The sequence below is a fragment of the Uranotaenia lowii genome, chromosome 1 (assembly GCF_029784155.1).
Source record: "Uranotaenia lowii strain MFRU-FL chromosome 1, ASM2978415v1, whole genome shotgun sequence".
Taxonomy (NCBI): domain Eukaryota; kingdom Metazoa; phylum Arthropoda; class Insecta; order Diptera; family Culicidae; genus Uranotaenia; species Uranotaenia lowii.
The window spans coordinates 199,228,831-199,252,193 of record NC_073691.1 but is presented as its reverse complement, the minus strand read 5'-3'; the positions used below and the strand labels follow the sequence as shown (position 1 = coordinate 199,252,193).

The following is a 23,363-nucleotide window of genomic DNA, read 5'->3' as shown; positions in this document are numbered from 1 at the left end:
TTGTCAAAATTGTCAAAATTGTCAAAATTGTCAAAATTGTCAAAATTGTCAAAATTGTCAAAATTGTCAAAATTGTCAAAATTGTCAAAATTGTCAAAATTGTCAAAATTGTCAAAATTGTCAAAATTGTCAAAATTGTCAAAATTGTCAAAATTGTCAAAATTGTCAAAATTGTCAAAATTGTCAAAATTGTCAAAATTGTCAAAATTGTCAAAATTGTCAAAATTGTCAAAATTGTCAAAATTGTCAAAATTGTCAAAATTGTCAAAATTGTCAAATTTGTCAAAATTGTCAAAATTGTCAAAATTGTCAAAATTGTCAAAATTGTCAAAATTGTCAAAATTGTGAAAATTGTGAAAATTGTGAAAATTGTCAAAATTGTGAAAATTGTCAAAATTGTGAAAATTGTCAAAATTGTCAAAATTGTCAAAATTGTCAAAATTGTCAAAATTGTCAAAATTGTCAAAATTGTCAAAATTGTCAAAATTGTCAAAATTGTCAAAATTGTCAAAATTGTCAAAATTTTCAAAATTTTCAAAATTGTCAAAATTGTCAAAATTGTGAAAATTGTGAAAATTGTCAAAATTGTCAAAATTGTGAAAATTGTGAAAATTGTCAAAATTGTCAAAATTGTCAAAATTGTCAAAATTGTCAAAATTGTCAAAATTGTCAAAATTGTCAAAATTGTCAAAATTGTCAAAATTGTCAGAATTGTCAAAATTGTCAAAATTGTCAAAATTGTCAAAATTGTCAAAATTGTCAAAATTGTCAAAATAAACAAAATTGTCAAAATTGTCAAAATTGTCAAAATTGTCAAAATTGTCAAAATTGTCAAAATTGTCAAAATTGTCAAAATTGTCAAAATTGTCAAAATTGTCAAAATTGTCAAAATTGTCAAAATTGTCAAAATTGTCAAAATTGTCAAAATTGTCAAAATTGTCAAAATTGTCAAAATTGTCAAAATTGTCAAAATTGTCAAAATTGTCAAAATTGTCAAAATTGTCAAAATTGTCAAAATTGTCAAAATTGTCAAAATTGTCAAAATTGTCAAAATTGTCAAAATTGTCAAAATTGTCAAAATTGTCAAAATTGTCAAAATTGTCAAAATTGTCAAAATTGTCAAAATTGTCAAAATTGTCAAAATAAACAAAATTGTCAAAATTGTCAAAATTGTCAAAATTGTCAAAATTGTCAAAATTGTCAAAATTGTCAAAATTGTGAAAATTGTGAAAATTGTGAAAATTGTCAAAATTGTGAAAATTGTCAAAATTGTGAAAATTGTCAAAATTGTCAAAATTGTCAAAATTGTCAAAATTGTCAAAATTGTCAAAATTGTCAAAATTGTCAAAATTGTCAAAATTGTCAAAATTGTCAAAATTGTCAAAATTGTCAAAATTGTCAAAATTGTCAAAATTGTCAAAATTGTCAAAATTGTCAAAATTGTCAAAATTGTCAAAATTGTCAAAATTGTCAAAATTGTCAAAATTGTCAAAATTGTCAAAATTGTCAAAATTGTCAAAATTGTCAAAATTGTCAAAATTGTCAAAATTGTCAAAATTGTCAAAATTGTCAAAATTGTCAAAATTGTCAAAATTGTCAAAATTGTCAAAATTGTCAAAATTGTCAAAATTGTCAAAATTGTCAAAATTGTCAAAATTGTCAAAATTGTCAAAATTGTCAAAATTGTCAAAATTGTCAAAATTGTCAAAATTGTCAAAATTGTGAAAATTGTGAAAATTGTGAAAATTGTCAAAATTGTGAAAATTGTCAAAATTGTGAAAATTGTGAAAATTGTCAAAATTGTCAAAATTGTCAAAATTGTCAAAATTGTCAAAATTGTCAAAATTGTCAAAATTGTCAAAATTGTCAAAATTGTCAAAATTGTCAAAATTGTCAAAATTTTCAAAATTTTCAAAATTGTCAAAATTGTCAAAATTGTGAAAATTGTGAAAATTGTGAAAATTGTCAAAATTGTCAAAATTGTGAAAATTGTCAAAATTGTCAAAATTGTCAAAATTGTCAAAATTGTCAAAATTGTCAAAATTGTCAAAATTGTCAAAATTGTCAAAATTGTCAAAATTGTCAAAATTGTCAAAATTGTCAAAATTGTCAAAATTGTCAAAATTGTCAAAATTGTCAAAATTGTCAAAATAAACAAAATTGTCAAAATTGTCAAAATTGTCAAAATTGTCAAAATTGTCAAAATTGTCAAAATTGTCAAAATTGTCAAAATTGTCAAAATTGTCAAAATTGTCAAAATTGTCAAAATTGTCAAAATTGTCAAAATTGTCAAAATTGTCAAAATTGTCAAAATTGTCAAAATTGTCAAAATTGTCAAAATTGTCAAAATTGTCAAAATTGTCAAAATTGTCAAAATTGTCAAAATTGTCAAAATTGTCAAAATTGTCAAAATTGTCAAAATTGTCAAAATTGTCAAAATTGTCAAAATTGTCAAAATTGTCAAAATTGTCTTAATTGTCAAAATTGTCAAAATTGTCAAAATTGTCAAAATTGTCAAAATTGTCAAAATTGTGAAAATTGTCAAAATTGTGAAAATTGTGAAAATTGTCAAAATTGTCAAAATTGTCAAAATTGTCAAAAAAAACATTGTAAAAATTTTCAAAACTGTCAAAATTGTCAAAATTGTTATCATTGTCAAAATTGTCAACATTGTCAAAATTGTCAAAATTGTCAAAGCTATTTTTATTTTAAACCGAAATTTCTCTAATTTTTTCCTTCATTAACGCTCAATTTGCGCATCTGATATGACTCAATAATTTCTTCAAATAGTTTTTGGAAGAACTTTTTTTTGTTTACTCAACTTTTTAACCGGTCTTTTTTCCCGGCTCGTCAATTGCTGCGCAAACATTTGATTTAAATCATGATCCAGTATTAATAAAGGAATGTTTTCAAAACGATTAACAGCAGCCATGCAATGGTTTTATTTTTTCGACCAACAGCAGCCCACCAACGTCTTTGTTGACATTGACGCCAGCAATGTTTTCTGATATCAAACATACCACAGGAACAGGTTCCGCTGCTTGGAAGAGGGAATCCCCGAACCTTCACCTTCCGACAGAGGCGACAGAAGTTCGAAAAGATTGGCATAAGTGACTCAAAATTAAGAGAAAAAATCTATCTCCTCATAATAACACAAACCTCATCAATTCCTGTCTGACCGGTTATCTCCGGCTGCTGCTGGTGGCAGTCGATCGTGACTTCATGCGAAGAAGTTTAGAATTATGGCCTACGCGAGGTTCGAGCCAATCAGTGTTTTAGCGGAGCTTGACGCAAGTGGCCGCGAGCTTGATCAGCTTCCGCTGAGTTTGTTTAAGTAGGAAGAAATGGGTAACTGGCAGTGGATGATCTTTTTGTCGGCGATTTCTGCAAGTGCCGCAACGGAAGTGTTCAAGAATGCCCAGTTTCAGTGCGGTATTCCGAAGCACGCCAACACCCTGTTGATTGTGAATGGTGTCGATGCCAAAATCAGTGACTGGCCCTGGCATGCCGCCATCCGGCAGTATTCCGGTGGACAGCCCGAATACGTCTGTGGGGGTACGTTGATCAGTGAACGGTTTGTCTTGACGGCCGCCCACTGTACCTATGGTGAGAATCCCAACAAACCGCCCAAAATGTCTGTACTACTTGGGGTCAATGCCGTGGGTTCTCCCGATGGGCAGGTTTACAACGTGGAGAAGATCCATCGAAACCCGGGCTTCACGTTGGAGCAGCTGAAGGACGACATCGCTCTGCTTGAGTTGGAGAATCCGGTGAGGTTCAGCGATTTCGTTCTGCCAATATGTTTGAGCAAGCGGATGGAAATCAATCCGGGTAAGGTAGGTGCAGTAGTTGGATGGGGTTATACTGAGAACGATATCCCCTCTACGAAGTTGAAGCTGGCCAAACTTCCAGTTGTTGGAGAGTTGGATTGCAAGAAAAAGGAGGTCGAACTGTATTCCAAGGTACTAACTAACAGAGTGTTTTGTGCTGGCTATGGAAACGGTAGGTTTGAAAGATTGCTTTCAAAGACTTCAAGTTAATGAAATCTTCCATCTTTGACAGGTACCTCGCCATGCAACGGAGATAGTGGTGGTGGCATTGCTTTCGAGAAGGGAGATGCCTGGTATTTGGGTGGAATTGTTTCCTTTACAAAGCCAAGGGACGGCTCCAGCTTGTGCTCGACCACAACCTACACGGTGTTCACCAAGGTCAACAGTTACCTGGACTGGATCTCGCAGATCACCAATACCGATTTTAGCAACGAATACGGTATTGAAAGTAAGTTGCCATGTCTGTCAGAGGTGAATTAGAATACCATTTTAACTTCCTATTTCTTTCCAGAAATCGTTCCCTGCTCGACCCCCAATCAACCTTCGGGTGAGTGTGTTCCGGTGCAGCAGTGCCGGAATATTTTCGATTCACTTCGATCGCCGCTATTGTCCAAAGATGCGGCTGAACAGCTGCGTAGATCGGTTTGTCAACTTCGCGGCATTCGTCGAAGCGTTTGCTGTGAACCGAACCAGGTCGAGCGGATCCCGATCCATCGGAATGCCATCCAGCTGCCGGTTCAGTGCGGTGTAGCCGCCAAGACTACTCCTACGATTACGGGCGTTAAAGCCGGCATCTACGAGTTTCCGTGGATCGCTCAGATCCGCGCCAGTCGAGCTGCACCGAACAAGGACCCTTACTGCACGGGATCGCTTATCAACGCTCGATACGTGCTAACGTCCGGAAACTGCTTGAAGGCCAAGGAACACAAAGATTTGTGAGTTTGGTTGGTTTATTCTAAATTTGGTAAAGTATTAATATGGATTAAACTCTTTCAGAGACTACGTTCGTCTAGGAGAGCGTTCGCACAATGTTCCCAGGGATTGCGATACGGTGAACGATCCCAGAACAGGCGTCCCAATCCAGGAATGTGCTGCGGCACCCTTGGATGTCCGCGCTGTTCTTCCGTTCACAATTCATCCGCAGGTCAACAAACCTTTCCGAGCAAACGACTTCGGGTTGGTACGAATGGAGCAGAAGGTTCAATTCACTGGTAAGTTCTATTAACTTATTCTCCCTTACTTCGACATTCAACTTTCTTAATTCTTTTCATAGACTTCATTCGGCCGCTGTGCCTTCCTATCCGGGCCGCTGTTCGGAGCAATCTACCGAATGAGTTCATTCTGTCACACTACGAGGTCCGTAACGAGGGCAACAATGTGTGGTCCCAGGAGCTGTACAAGACCCGGGCCGAATTCACCGAAGTCGAGGAGTGCGAAGAGCGCTACGAAGACTACAGCTACACGCCGTGGGTGAAGGATGAAAACTTCTGTGCCCTATCGAAGGGACCCCAATTCCTGTGTAGCCCCCATTCGGGTGCGCCACTGGTAGCCCTGGTCAGGGACGGAGATGAAACGCGGGCCATCCACTACGGCATGTCCATGAATGGAGTCAGCAACTGTACAATAGGGCGCACCATTCCCAAGGTTTACATCAGGACTACGCTTTTCGTTGACTGGATTTTGGAGAATATTGCGCCATAAGTTAGAATAGAAGTCATTTGAGATAAGAAAAAAATGAGTTCAATAAAGTTTTCCAACAAAAAATGTGTCCCCCAGCCAAAGTCACCACTAGAACAGCCGAAACAAAGTCACAACAAAGTAAAACCATGAAAAACCACTAAGTTGCTGTTGATTTCAATCTCTATAGCTGTGTACCAACCTGCCTTTATTTGAAGCGACATCATCGGTGACGTAACCATTCAGTTGGGGCAGTTGGGGCGGCACGTTTCACACGTTAAACATTCGGGGTTGCAGTGGTGTTTGTAGGTCAGTGGGTGGATAGCCAGAATGTACATATGTACATACTAAGGTAAGAATGGTAGGACCAAAACATTTTTTCCAATCAGTGCACTTTTTTGTTGATTTCCCACCGTTCTTTAAGCGGGGGAGGCACAATCCGCACAGTGGTCGGAGTAGTATGAAATTGATGAATTAACGAATTTCCAAAGTTTGAACTATTTCTTAAGTGGAACATCAAAAATGATTAGAGTAGTAATGGTAATTCAAACTGATTATTTTTACTGATATTGATGGCTCCCAGTTTACCAACGAGGACTTTTTTGGCATAATTTTCATGATCATTAACTTGGTGAAGAATGAAAATGTTCAGAATGCTTGTCTTACACAAAATAATATTTCTTCGTATTTGATATCGAATATTAAAGAACAGAACCGTCTGAATTTCATCAAAAAGCTCATCAAAGTGGTGCAGGAAAGAGTTATTTCCCATTCAAATATAGAGGATAATTATCAAATATGTGCTTGTGTAACTTGGTATTATGTTTACCTCAGCCATTCTTGATGCTGATGCTATTTTAATTGACTGCCATGCCCGTGTGTATTTTGTGTTATTTTTACTTTTTTGATGAACGCGGTCTTTTGAGTGTTTACTTTCGATTAAAACACGAATATGTATACTTTGTTCTGATCTTCAACGAATTATTTACCAAGGTTGTTGTTTGAACATATTAATGTTTCTACTCAAGAATGTCACACTGCATTAATTTTTTTTTTAAATACAGATTTTCTCAAAAACCGCTTCTGAGATTATTTGACAATGATTTTATACTGTTGTATTTAATATTCTCTACCGAGAAGGATGATAATAAAGTGGGTGGGATAAATTTTATTCATAACTAGCTGATCCCGTACGAACTTCGTTTCGCTTTAAATCATTGGTACGTCAAAATGAGTTTAGAAAATAAATTCGAAACATTCTTTCGACAATTTTGGGGAAAAAATTCAACAGTGTTTAAATTTGCTACTATTACTATTACTTGAAGTTCAAATTAAACGGTTGATTGGCTTTTTATTAAAATTTATGTGAGAGTGTTTTCTTCTCGATCGCACAGTGGTCCAGATTACGAAAAACGTGATCGTTGCTTATAACTTTTTAAGGTCACATTTAAGCATATTGGTGTCTTCGGAGAAGTTTGTCAGTAAAATCAGCTCTATAATAAAAAACTATTATTTTTCTGATTAATCCCTCTACAAGTCAGATTTGATTTCTAACTTCTCTGTTATAGGTTTTAGTTCTTTGATGTCTTCGACAAAGTCGAAGTCGAAGATTTCGTCTACAAGAGGCAGGTACAACCGTCAGTATCCACTTGTATCCAAACGAGATACATCTATTTTAATTCTCTATGTTTGCATTAAAAACAACGACTTCTATGAAACTATAGCGCATTCTACCACGTGTGTTTTCTTCTAGCTTTTCCCTGCGCGATGTCAGAAGCAAAGGTTTGGAAGAGCATTTGTATTATTAGCATCAGGTTATTGTGTGTTCAATTGAAATAGATATCCTCTACAAGCTGGAGATGCTAATAATACGAATACGCTTCCAAATCTTTGCTTCTGACATCGCGCAGGGAAGAGCTAAAAGAAAACACACGTGGTAGAATGCGCTATAGTTTCATAGAAATCGTTGTTTTTAATGCAAACATAGAGAATTAAAATAGATGTATCTCGTTTGGATACGAGTGGATACTGACGGTTGTACCTGCCTCTTGTAGACGAAATCTTTGACTTTATTTTGCATCTAAAGCGGGCTGCCCGATGTTGCCCGGTGTTAGAAAAATAAGGCATGAAAAAGCCCTATTTTCGGTAATATTTTTAACATAGCTCTGCAGTATCATATTTTACAAACTTGAAATGTTCAACAAAGTGGTGTATTTCAGTAAGACAAACAACTTTGTGGAACATATTATTAAACTTAAAATTAACTAATAAAAGTTATTATTAATAAACTGGTTTGTAGAGGTTAAGTTTCTTATTTGACCGATATCTCGGAAAATAATCATTTTAGAAACTTGGCATCTGAGACAAAGTTGTAGAAAATTTGATTTTAACCTTCCCGTGCCGTTCGGGTCAATATGACCCGAAGCGCACATTTAAAATCTCTTCATCATCATTCCAATATACTGAAGAACTAGGAATTTTGACAGACCAAGTATGTTCTATGAAAATAATGATCAAATTAACGTCAAAAAATTGAAATTTGAGTTTTGAAAATCGGTTCATTGGGAAATGAAATACAGCTAAGCAAAGCAAAAATTGGATAACGTTTTTTTGAAGTTAATTTTTTTCTACCGGAAGATCTGAGATAGCGGTCAAAACTTTCATTGGACCCCAACATATCTATACACTGTCGGATAGATGGATTCTTGACGATTTCAAACATCAATGAAACACTTAAATACAGAAAAGCTGTTAAAAGTTATGAGCATTTTAAAAATAAAATTGATTTTTTGGACTTTTTACTTTCTGAACCAGTTTCTGATAACTTGGTAATACATATCGACTTTATTTTAAAATTTTGAGTAATAAGAACAAATTACCTACACAATGAATATAATATCATCAAAATAGGTTAACATTTACAGCCAGGAGAACGAAATCAAACTACAACTCAAATTTCCCCGAAACGGATATTTTGCGAACGGTATGGGAAGGTTAAACAAGTTTGTCGAAGACATCAAAGAGCTAAAACCTATAACAGAGAAGTTAGAAATCAAATCTCACTTGTAGAGGGATTTATCAGAAAAATAATAGTTTTTTATTATAGAGTGATTTTACTGACAAACTTCTCCGAAGACACCAATTTGCATAAATGTGACCTTAAAGAGTTATAAGCAACGATCACGTTTTTCGTAATTTGGACCACTGTGGATCGGTTGCAAAATCTAGACATTATGGCAGAAACATGTACTATTTCTTTATGTGCACGACTCTTTTGCTTGACCTTCACACTTAAATTGGTATCAATTAACTGCCTCCAACAAAATTATTGCACAGAACACTGAACTTTCAATGAAACCCTCTTTTTCTGTCTCATGGCCCGAAATTCGATAATTGAAACCATCTTTACGTTCCTCAAAACTCCCTTGTGCCATTTTTTCTTTTCAAATTATGTGTAAAATAACGTCAGGAACTTGAAAACAGTGAACAGTGAATATAGACGCCCTTTTCGCCGACCCTTGACACGGAACATGCTACCTGGAGTCAATTGCTCATAGTTTATAACCCTCATCTGAACATTTTCATCTCAATACGATGCATGATCACGACAATATCGCGAAAACAGTAAGCAACTGACATGAACGGCCTTTTTTTTGACCACGATTCAAAACTTGACTCCTGAAATCAATTATCTTTTCTGTTAAACTCCCATGTGTCAATTTTCATTACAATTCTATGCTCAATCAAGAGAATATCGTAAAAACAGTGAACAGATAATAACCCCTTTTGCCGACCCCTGAGTCAAGATTTGAAACCTGAAAGCAAAAGAGCGTCCCTCAAAACTCCTATGCGGAAATTTTCATCTCAATCCAATGTAGAATAACGTCAAAAACGCAAAAACATTAAAGTTGGATATGGACGACTCCTTCAGACGACTTCTGATCCGCAATTCGAAACTTGAAATCGATTGCTCGTCCATCAAAACATTCATGTACTAATTTTCATCACAATACGATCTATATTAACACCAATATCCCAAAAACATTAATCAGTTGATATGGACGACTCCTTTTGCCGACCCCTGACCCTAAATTTGATAACTGTAATCGATTGCTCGTCTCTCAAAGCACTCATGTGCAAATTTTCATCACAATCCGATGTACAATAACGCCAATATCGCAAAAACATTAATCAGTGAATATGGACGACCCCTTTGGCCAACCTTTGACCCTAAATGTGATAACTGTAATCGATTGTTCGTCTCTCAAAACACTCATGTGCAAATTTTCATCACAATCCGGTGTACAATAACGCCAATATCGCAAAAACATTCATCAGTTGATATGGAAGACCCCTTTGGCCGACCCCTGACCCTAAATTTGATAACTGCAATCGATTTCTCGTCTTTCAAAATACTCAAGTGCAAATTTTCAACACGATCCGACAAAAAATAACGTCAATACCGTGAAAACCATATTTGTGTTGCATGGACAACCCCCTTCAGAAGGGGTCATCCAAAAATCTGAAAACATTTTTCATCCTTCCTCAACCTAATGAGTATCCATGCCAAATTTCAGACCTCTAGCTCTTAAGACGGCTGAGTCTATAGAGGACAAACAAACAAACAAACAAACATACAGATAATTGCTTTTTATATATATACTAGCTGATCCCATACGAACTCCGTTTCGCTTTCAACTTGTAATATGTTATAAACAGTTTGTATGAAAGTCAATTGCCAAGCATCTTCCAGATTCATTGTTAAGTAACAATTGCAAAAATATTGGACGATCACTTCGTCTGTCGTCTGCTACTAAATATGAAATCAGGAATCAAAAACCACGTGTATAAATTTCGACTAAATCATTGCATAACAACGCAATCATTGCCAAAAATTAAACCTCTTATATAAACTTTGATATCTGAAATCTATTGCCCTTCCCTCAAAACTCCCGTGCGCAAATTTTCAAAGAAATCCATTGTATAATAACGTCAATATTGCTAAAAATAGTGATAAGTTAATTTATATGGACGACCCCTTTCATCGACCCCTGGCAAAATATTTGACATCTGAGATCGATTGTCCGTCCCTGAAAACTACCGTGTGGAAATTTTCATCCCAATCCGATGTATAATAATGTCGATATTGCAAAAATATTGAAAGGTTTATATGGACCTCCCCCTCTTGCCGACCCCTTAAACTGAATTGAATACCTGAAATCCATTGCTCATCTCTCAAAACCCTCGTGTACCAATTTTCGTCTGAATCCAATGTATAATAACGACAATATTGCATCAACAGTGAATAGTTAACATGGACGACCCCTTTGGCCGACCCCTGATTTTAGTTTGGATAAGTGAATTCAGTTATTTGTTCCTAATAACTCCTATGTGCAAATTTTCATCTCAATCCGATGTATAAAAACGACAATATCACTAATATACTGAAAATTTAATATGGACGACCCCTTTTGCCGGCCCCTTACTCTAAATTGGATACCTCAAATCGATTGCACGTCACTCAAAACTATCGTGTACCGATTTCTTCTGAATACGATGTATGTATAATAACGTCAATATCGCAAAAACAGCGAACAGTTAATATGGACGGCCCCTTTAGATGTCCCCTTACACAAAATTTGACACCTGAAATCGATTGCTCATCTTTCAACACACTCATGTGCCAATTTTCAACACAATCCGTCGAAAAATAACGTCAATATTGTGAAAACAATATTTGTCTTGTATGGACGACCCCCTTCAGAAGGGGTCATCCAAAAATCTGAAAACATTTTTCATCCTTCCTGGTCCTAATGAGTATCCATGCCAAATTTCAGCTCTCTAGCTCTTAAGACGGCTGAGTCTATAGAGGACAAACAAACAAACAAACAAACATACAGAAATTGCTTTTTATATATATAGACTAGCTGACCCGGTGTGCTTTGCTACACCTTTCAGAATCGAATGATATTTTCAGAAATCATTCAAATTTTTATTGTTTTTGGTATTATTTTAAATCAAATTATGACGAAATTAATAAGCAACCACTTTAAAATGAGAGCTGCAGCTGGAGTTTAAAATTGCAACACAAACCATAACTTATATTCTGAATCTTGATTTATAAATTTGTTTCAAAGATCTGATAATTTTTATCTGTTTCCATAAGTTTCGCCCTAAAAAAGAAGGGTCCCAAATTATTCGTTCGCAAATAATCTAACTTATAAAGTATGGTTGTTTTTGCTTGATATGTTCTGGATGTATGCTTAAAAACTGATTAGAGAGACCCCCCCTGCTCTTCCCTTCACCCCCTGCTGAAGGGAGATTGTAATCTTTAATAAACATTTTTTTCGTTCCCAAAAATCCTCTTATATCAAATATAGTTCCATTGGTTGATAAGTATTTAAGTTTTACAACAAAAATTGTATGGAGCCCCTTTCTTTCTTTCCCTCTCTACACTGTAAAGCATAAGAGTCTATAACAATCGTAGAAACATATCTCGTAACCAAGTACCTTTCCATGCCATATTTGTTTCCATTTGTTGGCTTCGTAATCATAAATTTAGAACATATGCTAACAAAATTGTATTGGGCTCACCTCCCTCCTCCCATGTACCTTCTCACTGAAAGGAGGATGATGTGTCAAATAATCATAGAGTCATACCAAAATGATTTTCCATGTTAAGTATTGTCCATTTCTCGGATTTTGTAAAATAAAAGTTAAATGTAAGCTTCCCTCTTCCCTTCCTATATTCCATGCCATGCCAAATTTGGTTTTATTTAAGTAGTAAATTTTTGAGTTATGTATAAACTTGAAAGGGAGTACCATCCCCCTTTCCGTTCTCTTCTTTCAATAGAGGGGTGATAACTTAATATTCATAAAAGTATTTTTCGTACTCAAATACTTTTTGATGATTATGATGAAATTTGGTTTCATTTGCTCGATTAATTCTCGAGTTATGCAAAAAAAAAAATGGAAACCCCCCCTTCTTCCTTTATATCTTACCGCTTAAAAGGTACGGCTTCAATTTATAATAGAAACATTTCTTGTATCCAAATACACTCACATGTCAAATATGGTTCAATTTGCTTGATCAGCTCTCCAGTTATACTGAAAATTGTAAGGGAGACCTCGCCTCCCCCTTTTCATCCACCTCTTCGAAAGAGTGAGGGATACCAAATATTCATAGAAGCATTTCTCGTACCCAAATATCGTTCCATGCCAAATTTGGTTCCATTTGCTGTTGTAGTTCTTGAGTTATGCAGTAAAAATTGTATGAAACTCCCCTCCCTCTTTCCTTCCTCCCCGCTGTAAGAAGGAAGGGGTCTCAAACAATCATTAGAACATGTCACGTTCCCAAATACCCGCCCATGCCAAGTTTGGTTCCATTTGCTTAATTACTTTCCTAGTTATGTTGAAAACTATATAAAAGGCCCCTCCCCTCTTTATATCTCCCTACTGGAAAGAGGGAGGGGTCTCAAATAATCATAGAAGTATTTTTCGTATCCAAATACCCTCCCATGCCAAATATGGTTCCATTTGCTTTATTAGTTTTTGAACTATATAAATAAATATGAAAAAGGCCCCTCTCTCTTTCAACTGGAAAGAGGGAGGGGTCTCAAATAATCATTGAAATATTTTTCGTATCCAAATACCTTCCCATGCCAAATTTGGATCCAATATCTTGATTAGTTCTCGAGTTATATGAAAAATTGCAATGTAGCCCCCCTCCCCCTTCCTATCACGCCACTGAAAGGAGGGAGGGGTACCAAATATTCATAGAAATATTCCTCGTTTCCAAATACCACCCCATGCCAAATATGATACCATTTGCTTAATGGGTTCTCGAGTTATGCAAAAAATTGCCTTTTGTTTGGGAGGCCCCTCCCCCCCTTAATGAGAGAGAGAGGGGTCTCAAACCACATTAGGAACCTTCCCTTGCCTCCAATACCCCCACCTGCCAAGTTTCACGCACCTGCCAAGTTTCACGCAAATCGGTTCAGTAGTTTCCGAGTCTATAGGGAACAGACAGACAGACAGACAGACACACAGACAGACAGACAGACAGACAGACAGAAATTTCCTTTTTTTATAGATATTTAAAAAAAAAAACACTTTTAAATTTTAACGAGAACCTGGTGGAGCAATTTTAATTTTCTCGAACTAAACCCCCTAGAAATCATAATCACTACTTACAAGTTATATGCTATCGATTTTTAGTGATGATGAAAAACTCATTTGTATGTTTTCGATCGCACGTATAAAAAAATATTGCGTTATCTGCCTTCGATGATAACGTGAACGATCTTAGCCTAACCACATCTCCAACCTGGAAATTTACCGATCGCTTTCTAAGATCGTAAGGCTGCTTCGAATTGTCGTAATTGCTCCGAATCTTTTTCACCACGAACTGCTGGATAGGGTTGATAGTGGAAATGCGTAGATCCTTCGCAACCTTCGGATCGTCGAAAATGTTGAGGTGCTGCTGATCGTACAGGTCCGTGTAGAGAATCAATTCATGACCGAAGTTTGCCATGTGGGGGTTTAAAAAGGTAACGTCATGTCTTGCGCTGTTAATTACGGGTAGGATAGCTGGTAGATTTTCGTCCCAGGCACGACGATACTCCTTCAGAAGCGCAGCGGTGTGCGACATGACCATGCCCAGAAGAAATACACCGAAGTGGTGGCGACGACCGACTTACTGGTGGACTTCAGAAATAGCTGAGCTTCGTACTAGCTGTCTAAAAGCTAGACGACGAGCTCAACGGGCGAGAAATGAAGCCGACAGAGAAACGAGAGGTGCCGTTTACCGAGCAGTCAGGGTGGCACTTAAGCGAGCGATTAAAGCAAGCAAAGAGAACTGCTACAGAGCGTTATGCCAGAGCGTAGATGATAACCCATGGGGCCAAGCCTATAAAGTTGCACTGGCGAGATTCGGTGGCCCAAGGTCGCCGACTGAAAAGTGTCCGGAAAAACTGAAAGAGATCGTTGCACATCTTTTCCCGCAGCATGGCCCGACGCAGTGGCCACTTACCCCGTACGAAGCGGGTTCCCACGACATCGAGCCAGTAACGAATGAGGAACTTGTGGCTATTGCTAAGAAACTTGCGGTGAATAAGGCCCCTGGTCCGGACGGAATCCCAAATGCAGTGCTGAAGGTGGCGGTACAGACCATTCCGGATACTTTCAGAGTGGTGCTACAAAAGTGTCTCGACGAGGGAGCGTTTCCCAATTTGTGGAAAACGGCGAAGCTGGTGCTACTACCGAAACCTGGGAAACCCCCAGGGCACCCGTCATCATACAGACCCATTTGTCTGCTGGACACCCTTGGTAAGCTACTGGAGAGGATAATATTCAACAGAGTTATTATCAGCACAGAAAGCGAAAGTTGACTGTCGGACAGACAGTTCGGTTTTCGAAAAGGGAGATCTACGGTGGACGCCATCCGAATGGTGACAGAGTACGCGAAGCGCGCATATAAAAAGAAGCGGACAGGTGTTCGTCACTGCGCCATCGTGACAATCGACGTTAAGAATGCCTTCAACAATGCCAGCTGGGAAGCGATTGCCAAAGCGCTTCACAGGATGCGTGTTCCCAATACCCTCTGCAAGCTAATAGGAAGCTTCTTCGAAAATCGAGTCCTGTCCTACGAAACCGAAACTGGGTTACGATCTACTGCCCTAACAGCGGGTGTTCCACAGGGTTCCATACTCGGACCTGTGCTCTGGAATGCCATGTATAACGAGGTGCTAACGCTGAAACTACCAGCAGGCGTGCAGATAGTCGGATTTGCTGACGATATCGTGCTCATGATCACTGGCGAAACCATTGAGGAGGTAGAAGACCTTGCAGCGGTGTCCGTAGAAAGGGTTGGCATCTGGATGGAGGGAGTTAAGCTTCAAATAGCTCACCAAAAAACCGAAGTTCTGCTCGTGACCAATAAAAGAGTTGTGCCGCACATGGAGATTACTGTTGGGGGGCACACGACATCTTCAAAACAGCAGCTGAAATACCTTGGAGTAATGGTCGACAATCGCTTAAGTTTTGGTGCACATGTCAAATACTGTTGTGAAAGTGCATCGAAAGTCATCGATTCATTGGCCTGGATTATGCCGAACTGCCATAGTCCAATGAGTAGCAAAAGACGTCTCCTTGCGAGCGTAGCACTGTCGAAACTACGATACGGAGGAGCGGCCTGGAGCTCCGCGATAGAGGTAGAGCGCAACAGATCCAAATTACGGAGCACACATCGGTTGATAGCCATGCGAGTTTCCTGTGCGTACAGGACCATCTCAGCAGATGCAGCTTTTGTCATCGCGGGCATGATTCCCATCGACATAACTCTGGCGGAGGATATGGAATGTTACAAAGCAAGAGCTGTTAGAGGAGTGCGTAAAATTCAACGAGCAGCATCAATGCTCAAGTGGCAGGAGCAATGGGACGCATCGAACAACGCAAGATGGACGCATAGGCTAATCCCGAGACTTTCAGACTGGGTAAATCGGAAGCATGGAGAGGTCAACTTCTACCTGACGCAGTTCCTTTCGGGTCATGGGTGCTTTAAGCAATACCTTCATCGGTTTAAGCTTATCAGCTCGCCTTATTGCCCGGAATGCGTAGAGACGGAGGAATCGGCAGAACATGCTATCTTTGTCTGCCCCAGGTTCAATTCAAGGCGTCAACAACTTCAAAATTTGAACGCTGAAAACATAGTAAGTGAAATGTGTCGCGACGAACAGTAGTGGCGTGCTATCGTCGACAAAATCTCGCAAATCATGCGCGATCTGATAAGAATCAGGAAAGATGATGAACGGAGAGAGCGAGATAGTCAACCAAACTTGACAAGCTAATGGAAGTTCTTGGGTCTCGTATGACACTTCAATTCAAAAGCAACGCGATCTTAGGGCGCGGTCTAACCCCAATCTGGACTCATACGTGTGGTGGAACTTAAAAGGTCTCACGTACTCAGCTACGATCTTTCCTGCAGCAAAAGGAAGCGGAGATACCATTCGGGGTGGTCGTGTCGGGATTCTAGCTTGGTAGTTTCTCAATCGGCCATGCCTTGGTGGTTAGAAATCCTGCGAAAGTGGTTGTTGTGACGGGCGCGAGTTACTTTGAAAGCGTTACCTAACCGGCACACGTTTCGAGGTCCCCGGGATAGTGGATGCTGTGACGGGCGTGAGTTATTATGAAAGCGTTACCTAACCGGCATACGTTTCGGGGTCTTCCGTACCAGTCTGCAGTTGGCGGTAGAGGAAAAGGAGAAGGAGGAAAAAGGAGAAAAAAAATAAAGCAGAACGATGATCAAGGAAAAATTGAGAAAGAGGAAAAGGGTGAGATGTATAAGTGCATGAGCACAGCCTACCCCTTGATGTAGTATCATAGGGTGAAACCAAGGGGCACATCTGGCACACGAAGCCCAAGGTGGTTTTAGTGGGACGAACCCACTCACGGCAGCAAACACCCGACTGTTATGGTTTGAAGTCAAATTTCCATCTTGTAATAAAAAAAAAAAAAAGAAAAAAAAACACCCTTAACCAGCGAAAGAATACAGGTAATGAATACTCTTTTGACCCTCTCTGTATTATTGACCATCGGGCAAAAGATAGAGGCCTGCATGTGCGAGATTTTAGTGCTTTTCACGATGCCGACAAGAACTGCTTTCCATTGTCCGACAAAACGATCCGAAATCTGGAAAATTTCAGGAAGATCTGCTGCTCCAAAAACTTGGCCACCCAGTCGACGACGACCACCAGGATCATCAACATTGTAGGTGGCGTTTTTCAAACCGTTAAAGTGTCGCAACGCATAACGTACTTCGCTACGTCCTGCATCATCTTCGGCCAGTAAAAGTGAGCTTGAACATTCGACCAAGTCTTCCGGAACCCGGTTTGCTGCAGAAGCCTAATCGTGGGATTTCTGGATGACCTCTGCTCTCTTCTCTGTTGGCACCTCCTTCTTCCAAAGGTGTGTCGTGGCTTCACACAGGTAGAAACGATGATAGGTTTCTACTCGAAAGACTTAGGAGTAGTTGCTTGGAAGGAAATCCTTGCGGATTTCTGATTTGAATGTTGACCAAGTTTGAATACTATCACGATGGACAAAGCATCGCCCTTCAAGAAATGCTCGATGTTCTTCAGCATCAGCTCTCCCGGAATGTCTTCCAAGTTTGCGAAAGTTTCAACCTGCAGTAGGACCGTATTGAGTGAAACTCTATTTATTCGTATTGCAGTCACCAGTTGCGAATAGCTTTCGTTCTTCTGTCTTCACCAAATCCGGAATTGCTTTCCAGAGTTGTGTGCTGTCTGCCGTAGCATTGTCGCCACAAATCAGCTTAAATTTCTTCTCACCTACGGTCGTATTCAAACCCCGATGCTCTAGCTGTAGACTCGTGCAAGTTTCGACTGGCTTGGACCGCAAAAGCTGCGTTGAAGGAAGGAAGCTTTTGCTTGGTTCGTTCTCGTTTTCTTTAAACCCCCGAGAAACACCTGACGAAGTCATCCTCGGAATTGCTCCGGTATTCCTGGTTGGCTTTCCTCCTTCGTTCGCCGTTGTTGATTTGCTACTGCTTTAGCACGGTGGACTACGTGCGGAGTTGGGGATGCTGGTTGCTTCTGCCGCTGCCACCAACGCCGTCAGAGAGATTGCTGGTGTCCAGTATTGATTAGGACGGTTTTTACCACTTCGCAGAAGAACTACTGCTGCGATGGAACCTGTACCACTAACCTGTTGGAGCAGCACCTTGAGCAGTGGAAAGGAGAGGTTTTTGTCGCTACTTTGTGGTAGATTTTAGAAAACTTTAACCAACTAACTTCGCGCTATGTTCATATAAAAACCATATCTATGGTAAAATTATTTACTTATTATTTTATTTATACGTGTTTTGTTAGTCATCTCATTCATCGATTGCTACGATGAGGCGAATCTCAACAAGTTTCTATGCGAATGCTGGTACAGCCAATCGAGTTATCTTTGAAGAACAGAAATTCTGCAACCTCTTCTCTGTGTGTAGACGTTTATTTTTTTATTTATTTACATAGTATTCCGTCTCACGACATAACTTGACGAAAATAATTCCTAAAATTCACTCGATTCATAGCAACCGTTCTCCAATTTCTCAGGCACCCCACGTTCGCCAGATCACGCTCCACTTGGTCTAACCACCTCGCTCGTTGCGCCCCCGCTCGTCTTGTTCCTACCGGATTCGTAGCGAACACCTGTTTTGCAGGACAGTCGTCCGGCATTCTCGCAACATGTCCTGCCCAGCTCATCCGGCCAGCCTTCACCACCTTCTGGATACTGGGTTCGCCGTAGAGTCGCGCGAGTTCGTGGTTCATCCTTCGCCTCCACACTCCGTTCTCCTGTACGCCGCCAAAGATGGTTCTTAACACTCGTCGCTCGAATACTCCGAGTGTACGCAGGTCCTCCTCGAGCAATATCTATGTCTCGTGCCCGTAGAGAACAACCGGTCTAATAAGCGTCATATACAGGTTACACTTCGTGCGAGGGCTAAGTCTTCTCGACCGCAGTTGCTTGTGGAGTCCATAGTAGGCACGACTTCCGCTGATAATTCGCCTCCGGATCTCACGGCTGGTGTCATTGTCTGCGGTCACCAGTGAGCCGAGATAGACAAAGTCTTCGACTATCTCCAGCTCGTCGTCGTCGATTGTGACATTGTTATTACTGGACAAGCGGGTTCGGTCGGTCTCGGATCCGCAGGCCAGCATGTACTTCGTCTTGGACGTATTAATCATCAACCCAATCCTTCCTGCTTCGCGTTTCAGTTTGCGGTAGATCTCCTCCACCGCTGCAGATGATCTGCCGACTATATCAATGTCATCGGCAAAGCAGATAAGTTGACTGGATCTGTTAAAAATCGTGCCCCGCATTTCGCCCACCGCTCGTCGAATAACACCTTCTAGCGCCACGTTAAACATCATGCAGGATAGACCATCACCTTGTCGAAGCCCCCTGCGCGATTCGAATGAACTCGACAATTCACCCGAAATCCGCACACAGCACTGCGTTCCATCCATCGTCGCCTTGATCAGTCTGATCAGCTTCCCGGAAAAGCCGTTCTCGTCCATGATTTTCCATAGCTCGTTACGGTCGATCGTGTCGTATGCGGCTTTGAAGTCGATGAATAGATGGTGCGTAGGGACTTGGTGTTCACGGCATTTTTGGAGGATTTGCCGTAATGTGAAGATTTGGTCCGTCGTCCCTACATGAAGCCGGCCTGATGACTTCCCATGAATCTGTTTGATTGTGGCGTTAGGCGGTGGAGTAGGATTCGGGACAACACTTTGTAGGCGGCATTGAGGGCAGTGATCGCTCGGTAGTTCTCACAGTCCAATTTGTCGCCCTTCTTGTAGATGGGGCATATTACCCCCTCCTTCCACTCCTCCGGTAGCTGTTCTATGTCCCATATCCGGACTATCAACCGATGTAGGCAATCGGCCAACTTGTCCGGGCCCATTTTGATGAGTTCAGCTGCGATGCCATCCTTCCCAGCCGACTTGTTTCTATTCAGCTGGCGAATGGCTTCCTTAACTTCACGCATCGTTGGGAGTGGCTCCTCTTCGTCTTTGGCTACGCCGGCGATGTACCTTCCCCCACCGTCTTGATCTCCTGCATGTGCGCCGTTCAGGTGTTCATCGAAGTGCTGCTTCCACCTTTTGATCACCTCACGATTGTCCGTCAGGATACCCCCGTCCTTATCCCGGCACATTTCGGCTTGCGGCACGAAGCCTTTGCGGGATGCGTTGAGTTTCTGATAGAACTTTCGTGTTTCTTGGGAACGATGCAGCTGCTCCAGCTCCTGGAGCTCCTCCTCCTCCAGGCGGCGCTTTTTCTCCTGGAAAAGTCGAACTCGCTGCCTCTTCCGCTGTCGGTGATTTTCCACATTTCGACGGGTGCCTCTTTGCACTACTGCCGCCCGCGCGGCATTCTCTTCGTCCATCACCCTCCTACACTCCTCGTCGAACCAGTCGTTCCGTCGAGATCGCTCCACATAACCGATGATGTTCTCCGCAGCACTGTTGATGGCTGTTTTGATGGTATCCCAACAGTCCTCGAGAGGGGCTTCGTCAAGCTCGTCCTCTGCCGGCAGCGCTGCTTCGACCGATTGCGCGTAGTCTGCCGCGACCTCAGGTTGCTTCAGTCGCGCGATATTTAACCGAGGCGGGCGCCGGTTTCGCGTACACTACGGAGAGTTTTGGGCGCATCTTCACCATCACCAGATAATGGTCCGACTCGATGTTGGCGCCCCGACAGGATCTGACGTCAATGATGTCCGAGAAGTGCCGGCTGTCGATCAAAACGTGGTCGATCTGTGATTGAGTTTGGTACGGTGATCTCCAGGTGTACTTGTGTGGGAGGCGGTGCTGGAAAAAGGTACTACTTACGGCCATTCGTTTGGAGGCGGCGAAATCAATAAGTCTGAGGCCGTTTTCGTTGGTCAGCTGGTGTGCACTGAACCTTCCAATTGTCGGTTTGAATTCCTCCTCCTGGCCGACCTGAGCATTGAAATCCCCGATGACGATCTTGATATCATGTTTTGGGCAACGGTCGTATTCACGCTCCAGCTGCGCGTAGAATTCGTCTTTGTCGTCACCGGTACTTCCGAGGTGAGGGCTGTGCACGTTGATGATGCTGATGTTGAAGAACCGGCCCTTGATTCTCAACCGGCACATTCATGAGTTGATCGGCCACCACCTGATCACGCGCTTTTGCATCTTTCCCATCACTATAAAAGCTGTTCCAAGCTCGTGTGTGTTGCCGCAGCTCTGGTAGATGGCACGACCATCTGGGTACGTTCGTACCGTAGAGCCCTTCCAGCATACCTCCTGCAGCGCTACGATGTCGAATTTGCGGCTCTTCAATTCGTTGGAGAGCACGTGGGTACTGCCCACAAAATTTAGAGATCGACAGTTCCATGTTCCAAGTTTCCAATCGCTAGTCCCTTTTCGTCGCGTGGGTCTTTGCCGATTTCCATCCGAAATTTGTTGTTCGTTGTTCGATGCTTATGTTTTTTTGTAGTCACGGGCTCGCAAGGCCCGCAGCTAACCCCACTATCTCGCAGGAGGACCGTCGTGATGTTGCTGTTTTGGGTCCCGAACACCATCAGGACGTTGTTGCACTCCGCACGCCGCCCCTGACATGGAGAACAAACGCGGACGAAGCCCCCTGACTCAGTCTGCATGCGACCAAAGCATCCACCGGGGTTGGGTACCCGATCTCCGCTAAGGTTGCTCGCACCCCAGCTAGCACCACGGGGAGGTAGAGAATCAGTTGCAGACAAAAGGTGATATGACCACTACCCGAAGGTTGGGTGTATGAGGTCTCGAGTTGCACATTGTCTACCGTTAGCTAGCCTAAACGTGTGTAGAAGTACAAGTTCATTGACATCAATAAACCACAAAAAATAATTACAGTCGTTTTGAACGCACACATGTTCATTTGATTCCTAATGGTTTGATTTTTTTTATTTCGGTCCTGGATGGACCGGTACGTCTAGTAAGAAAACAGTTTCTATTCAGTAGCTAATGTTGAGTTTTTTTTAATTTCTTCAATATTTGGCCGGGCTTCGACCAGACCGAACTGAGCGCCATTAGAAAATTTAAAAACAACCGAAATGGAATCTCGTACAATCCCTATTTTAGATCGATAAAGTGAGTATGTTAAACTAAAAACAATTCCTTGCATTAAAAACTATCAGTTCTGGTTAATAAACACCAATGATTTAGCCTCTTGATGAAAATATTTGCACATAAAGTTCAATTACCTCGAAAAAATGCTGATGGCGTTCAGTTCGGTCTGGTCGAATCCCGACCATTTGTCGGACGAATAATTGGAAAAAAGAGCAACCATGCTTGAATTTTTTCCTTCGAAAATCCTAGTCCAGAACAACTGTGCACCTACTGGTACGAAGAAGCTACACGGGCTAACAGAACAGTAGAACAAAGCTGAACAGAAAGAAAAACAGCACCCAGGTCGCTAGGAAACCAGCCCAAACACACGGAACCTTAGTAGGTGGTGGGTGGCCGTGTTTTGGTTGATTTCATGCCCACGGTGTGTATGTAGGTCCGGGATGTGCTGCAGTTGAAATTCCAAAGAGTAGGACACCTTGATGCAGGTGCCCGGAAGAAGAGGGTGGCTCCTCGTTTGTCGCCATCCCCTTTCGTTGGAACAACAGTGAGGAGCAGCCGCATTTATTAAAAATAATAACATGCATTATAAGTTAAATAAAAGAACCATCTAGCTGGGGGGACGTCACCGGCAGGACGTCCCCCGGAAGGTCGTTAGTCTGTTCCATGTATAAGAGCGGGCGCCCAGTGTATTAGTACACAGTAAACTAAAATTACCGAGTTCGGTAATTTATTTTACAGAACTAGTTCTGTAATTAGAAAATTTTCGGTAATAGATCAATTTGACGTTTAGTTTTTACCGAGTTCAGTAAATCGGCTCTTGACTTACCGAAGTTCTTATATTTTAATGTAAACAAATCTCAATGCCATCAATTTTCGGTAAAAAATCACCGAGATCAAACTGCAAACAAGACGAACGTCAAAATTCGATTGTCATTTTTTCGCACTCCGGGTCTTCCTTCTCATTCTTGCAACCGGAATTAATCGTTTCGACTACTTTCGTGTGCTCGAGTGTGATGGGTATCTTTTACCCGGCCAGTCGTCGCCATTGCTCGGCATTTTCGGTTTCGCGTGTTTTGAGCAATGAAGCAGCAGTTTTTTTTTTGCTTCGGTGGCCTCCATGCATGCACTTGAACGCACATAGACGATCGGATTTGGGACATCGCCAGCACCGCGGCGCTTCGCATGGAATGGATTGCTAATTTGATCGCAG

The 23,363-nt window shown here is 40.9% G+C and overlaps 2 protein-coding genes across 2 annotated transcripts in view; both read left to right on the top strand.

Annotated features, from left to right (window-relative positions):
- Nucleotides 1-23,363, top strand: part of LOC129743304 (uncharacterized) — a 535,624-nt gene that overhangs the window by 362,411 nt on the left and 149,850 nt on the right. The gene's annotated exons all lie outside the window — the stretch shown is intronic.
- Nucleotides 3,263-5,584, top strand: LOC129743294 (serine protease easter-like). The gene is made up of 5 exons (XM_055735283.1): nt 3,263-4,002; nt 4,063-4,278; nt 4,342-4,765; nt 4,827-5,041; nt 5,104-5,584. The coding sequence occupies exons 1-5, from the start codon at nt 3,345-3,347 to the stop codon at nt 5,529-5,531; spliced, it is 1,941 nt and encodes a 646-aa protein (XP_055591258.1). The 5' UTR covers nt 3,263-3,344; the 3' UTR covers nt 5,532-5,584.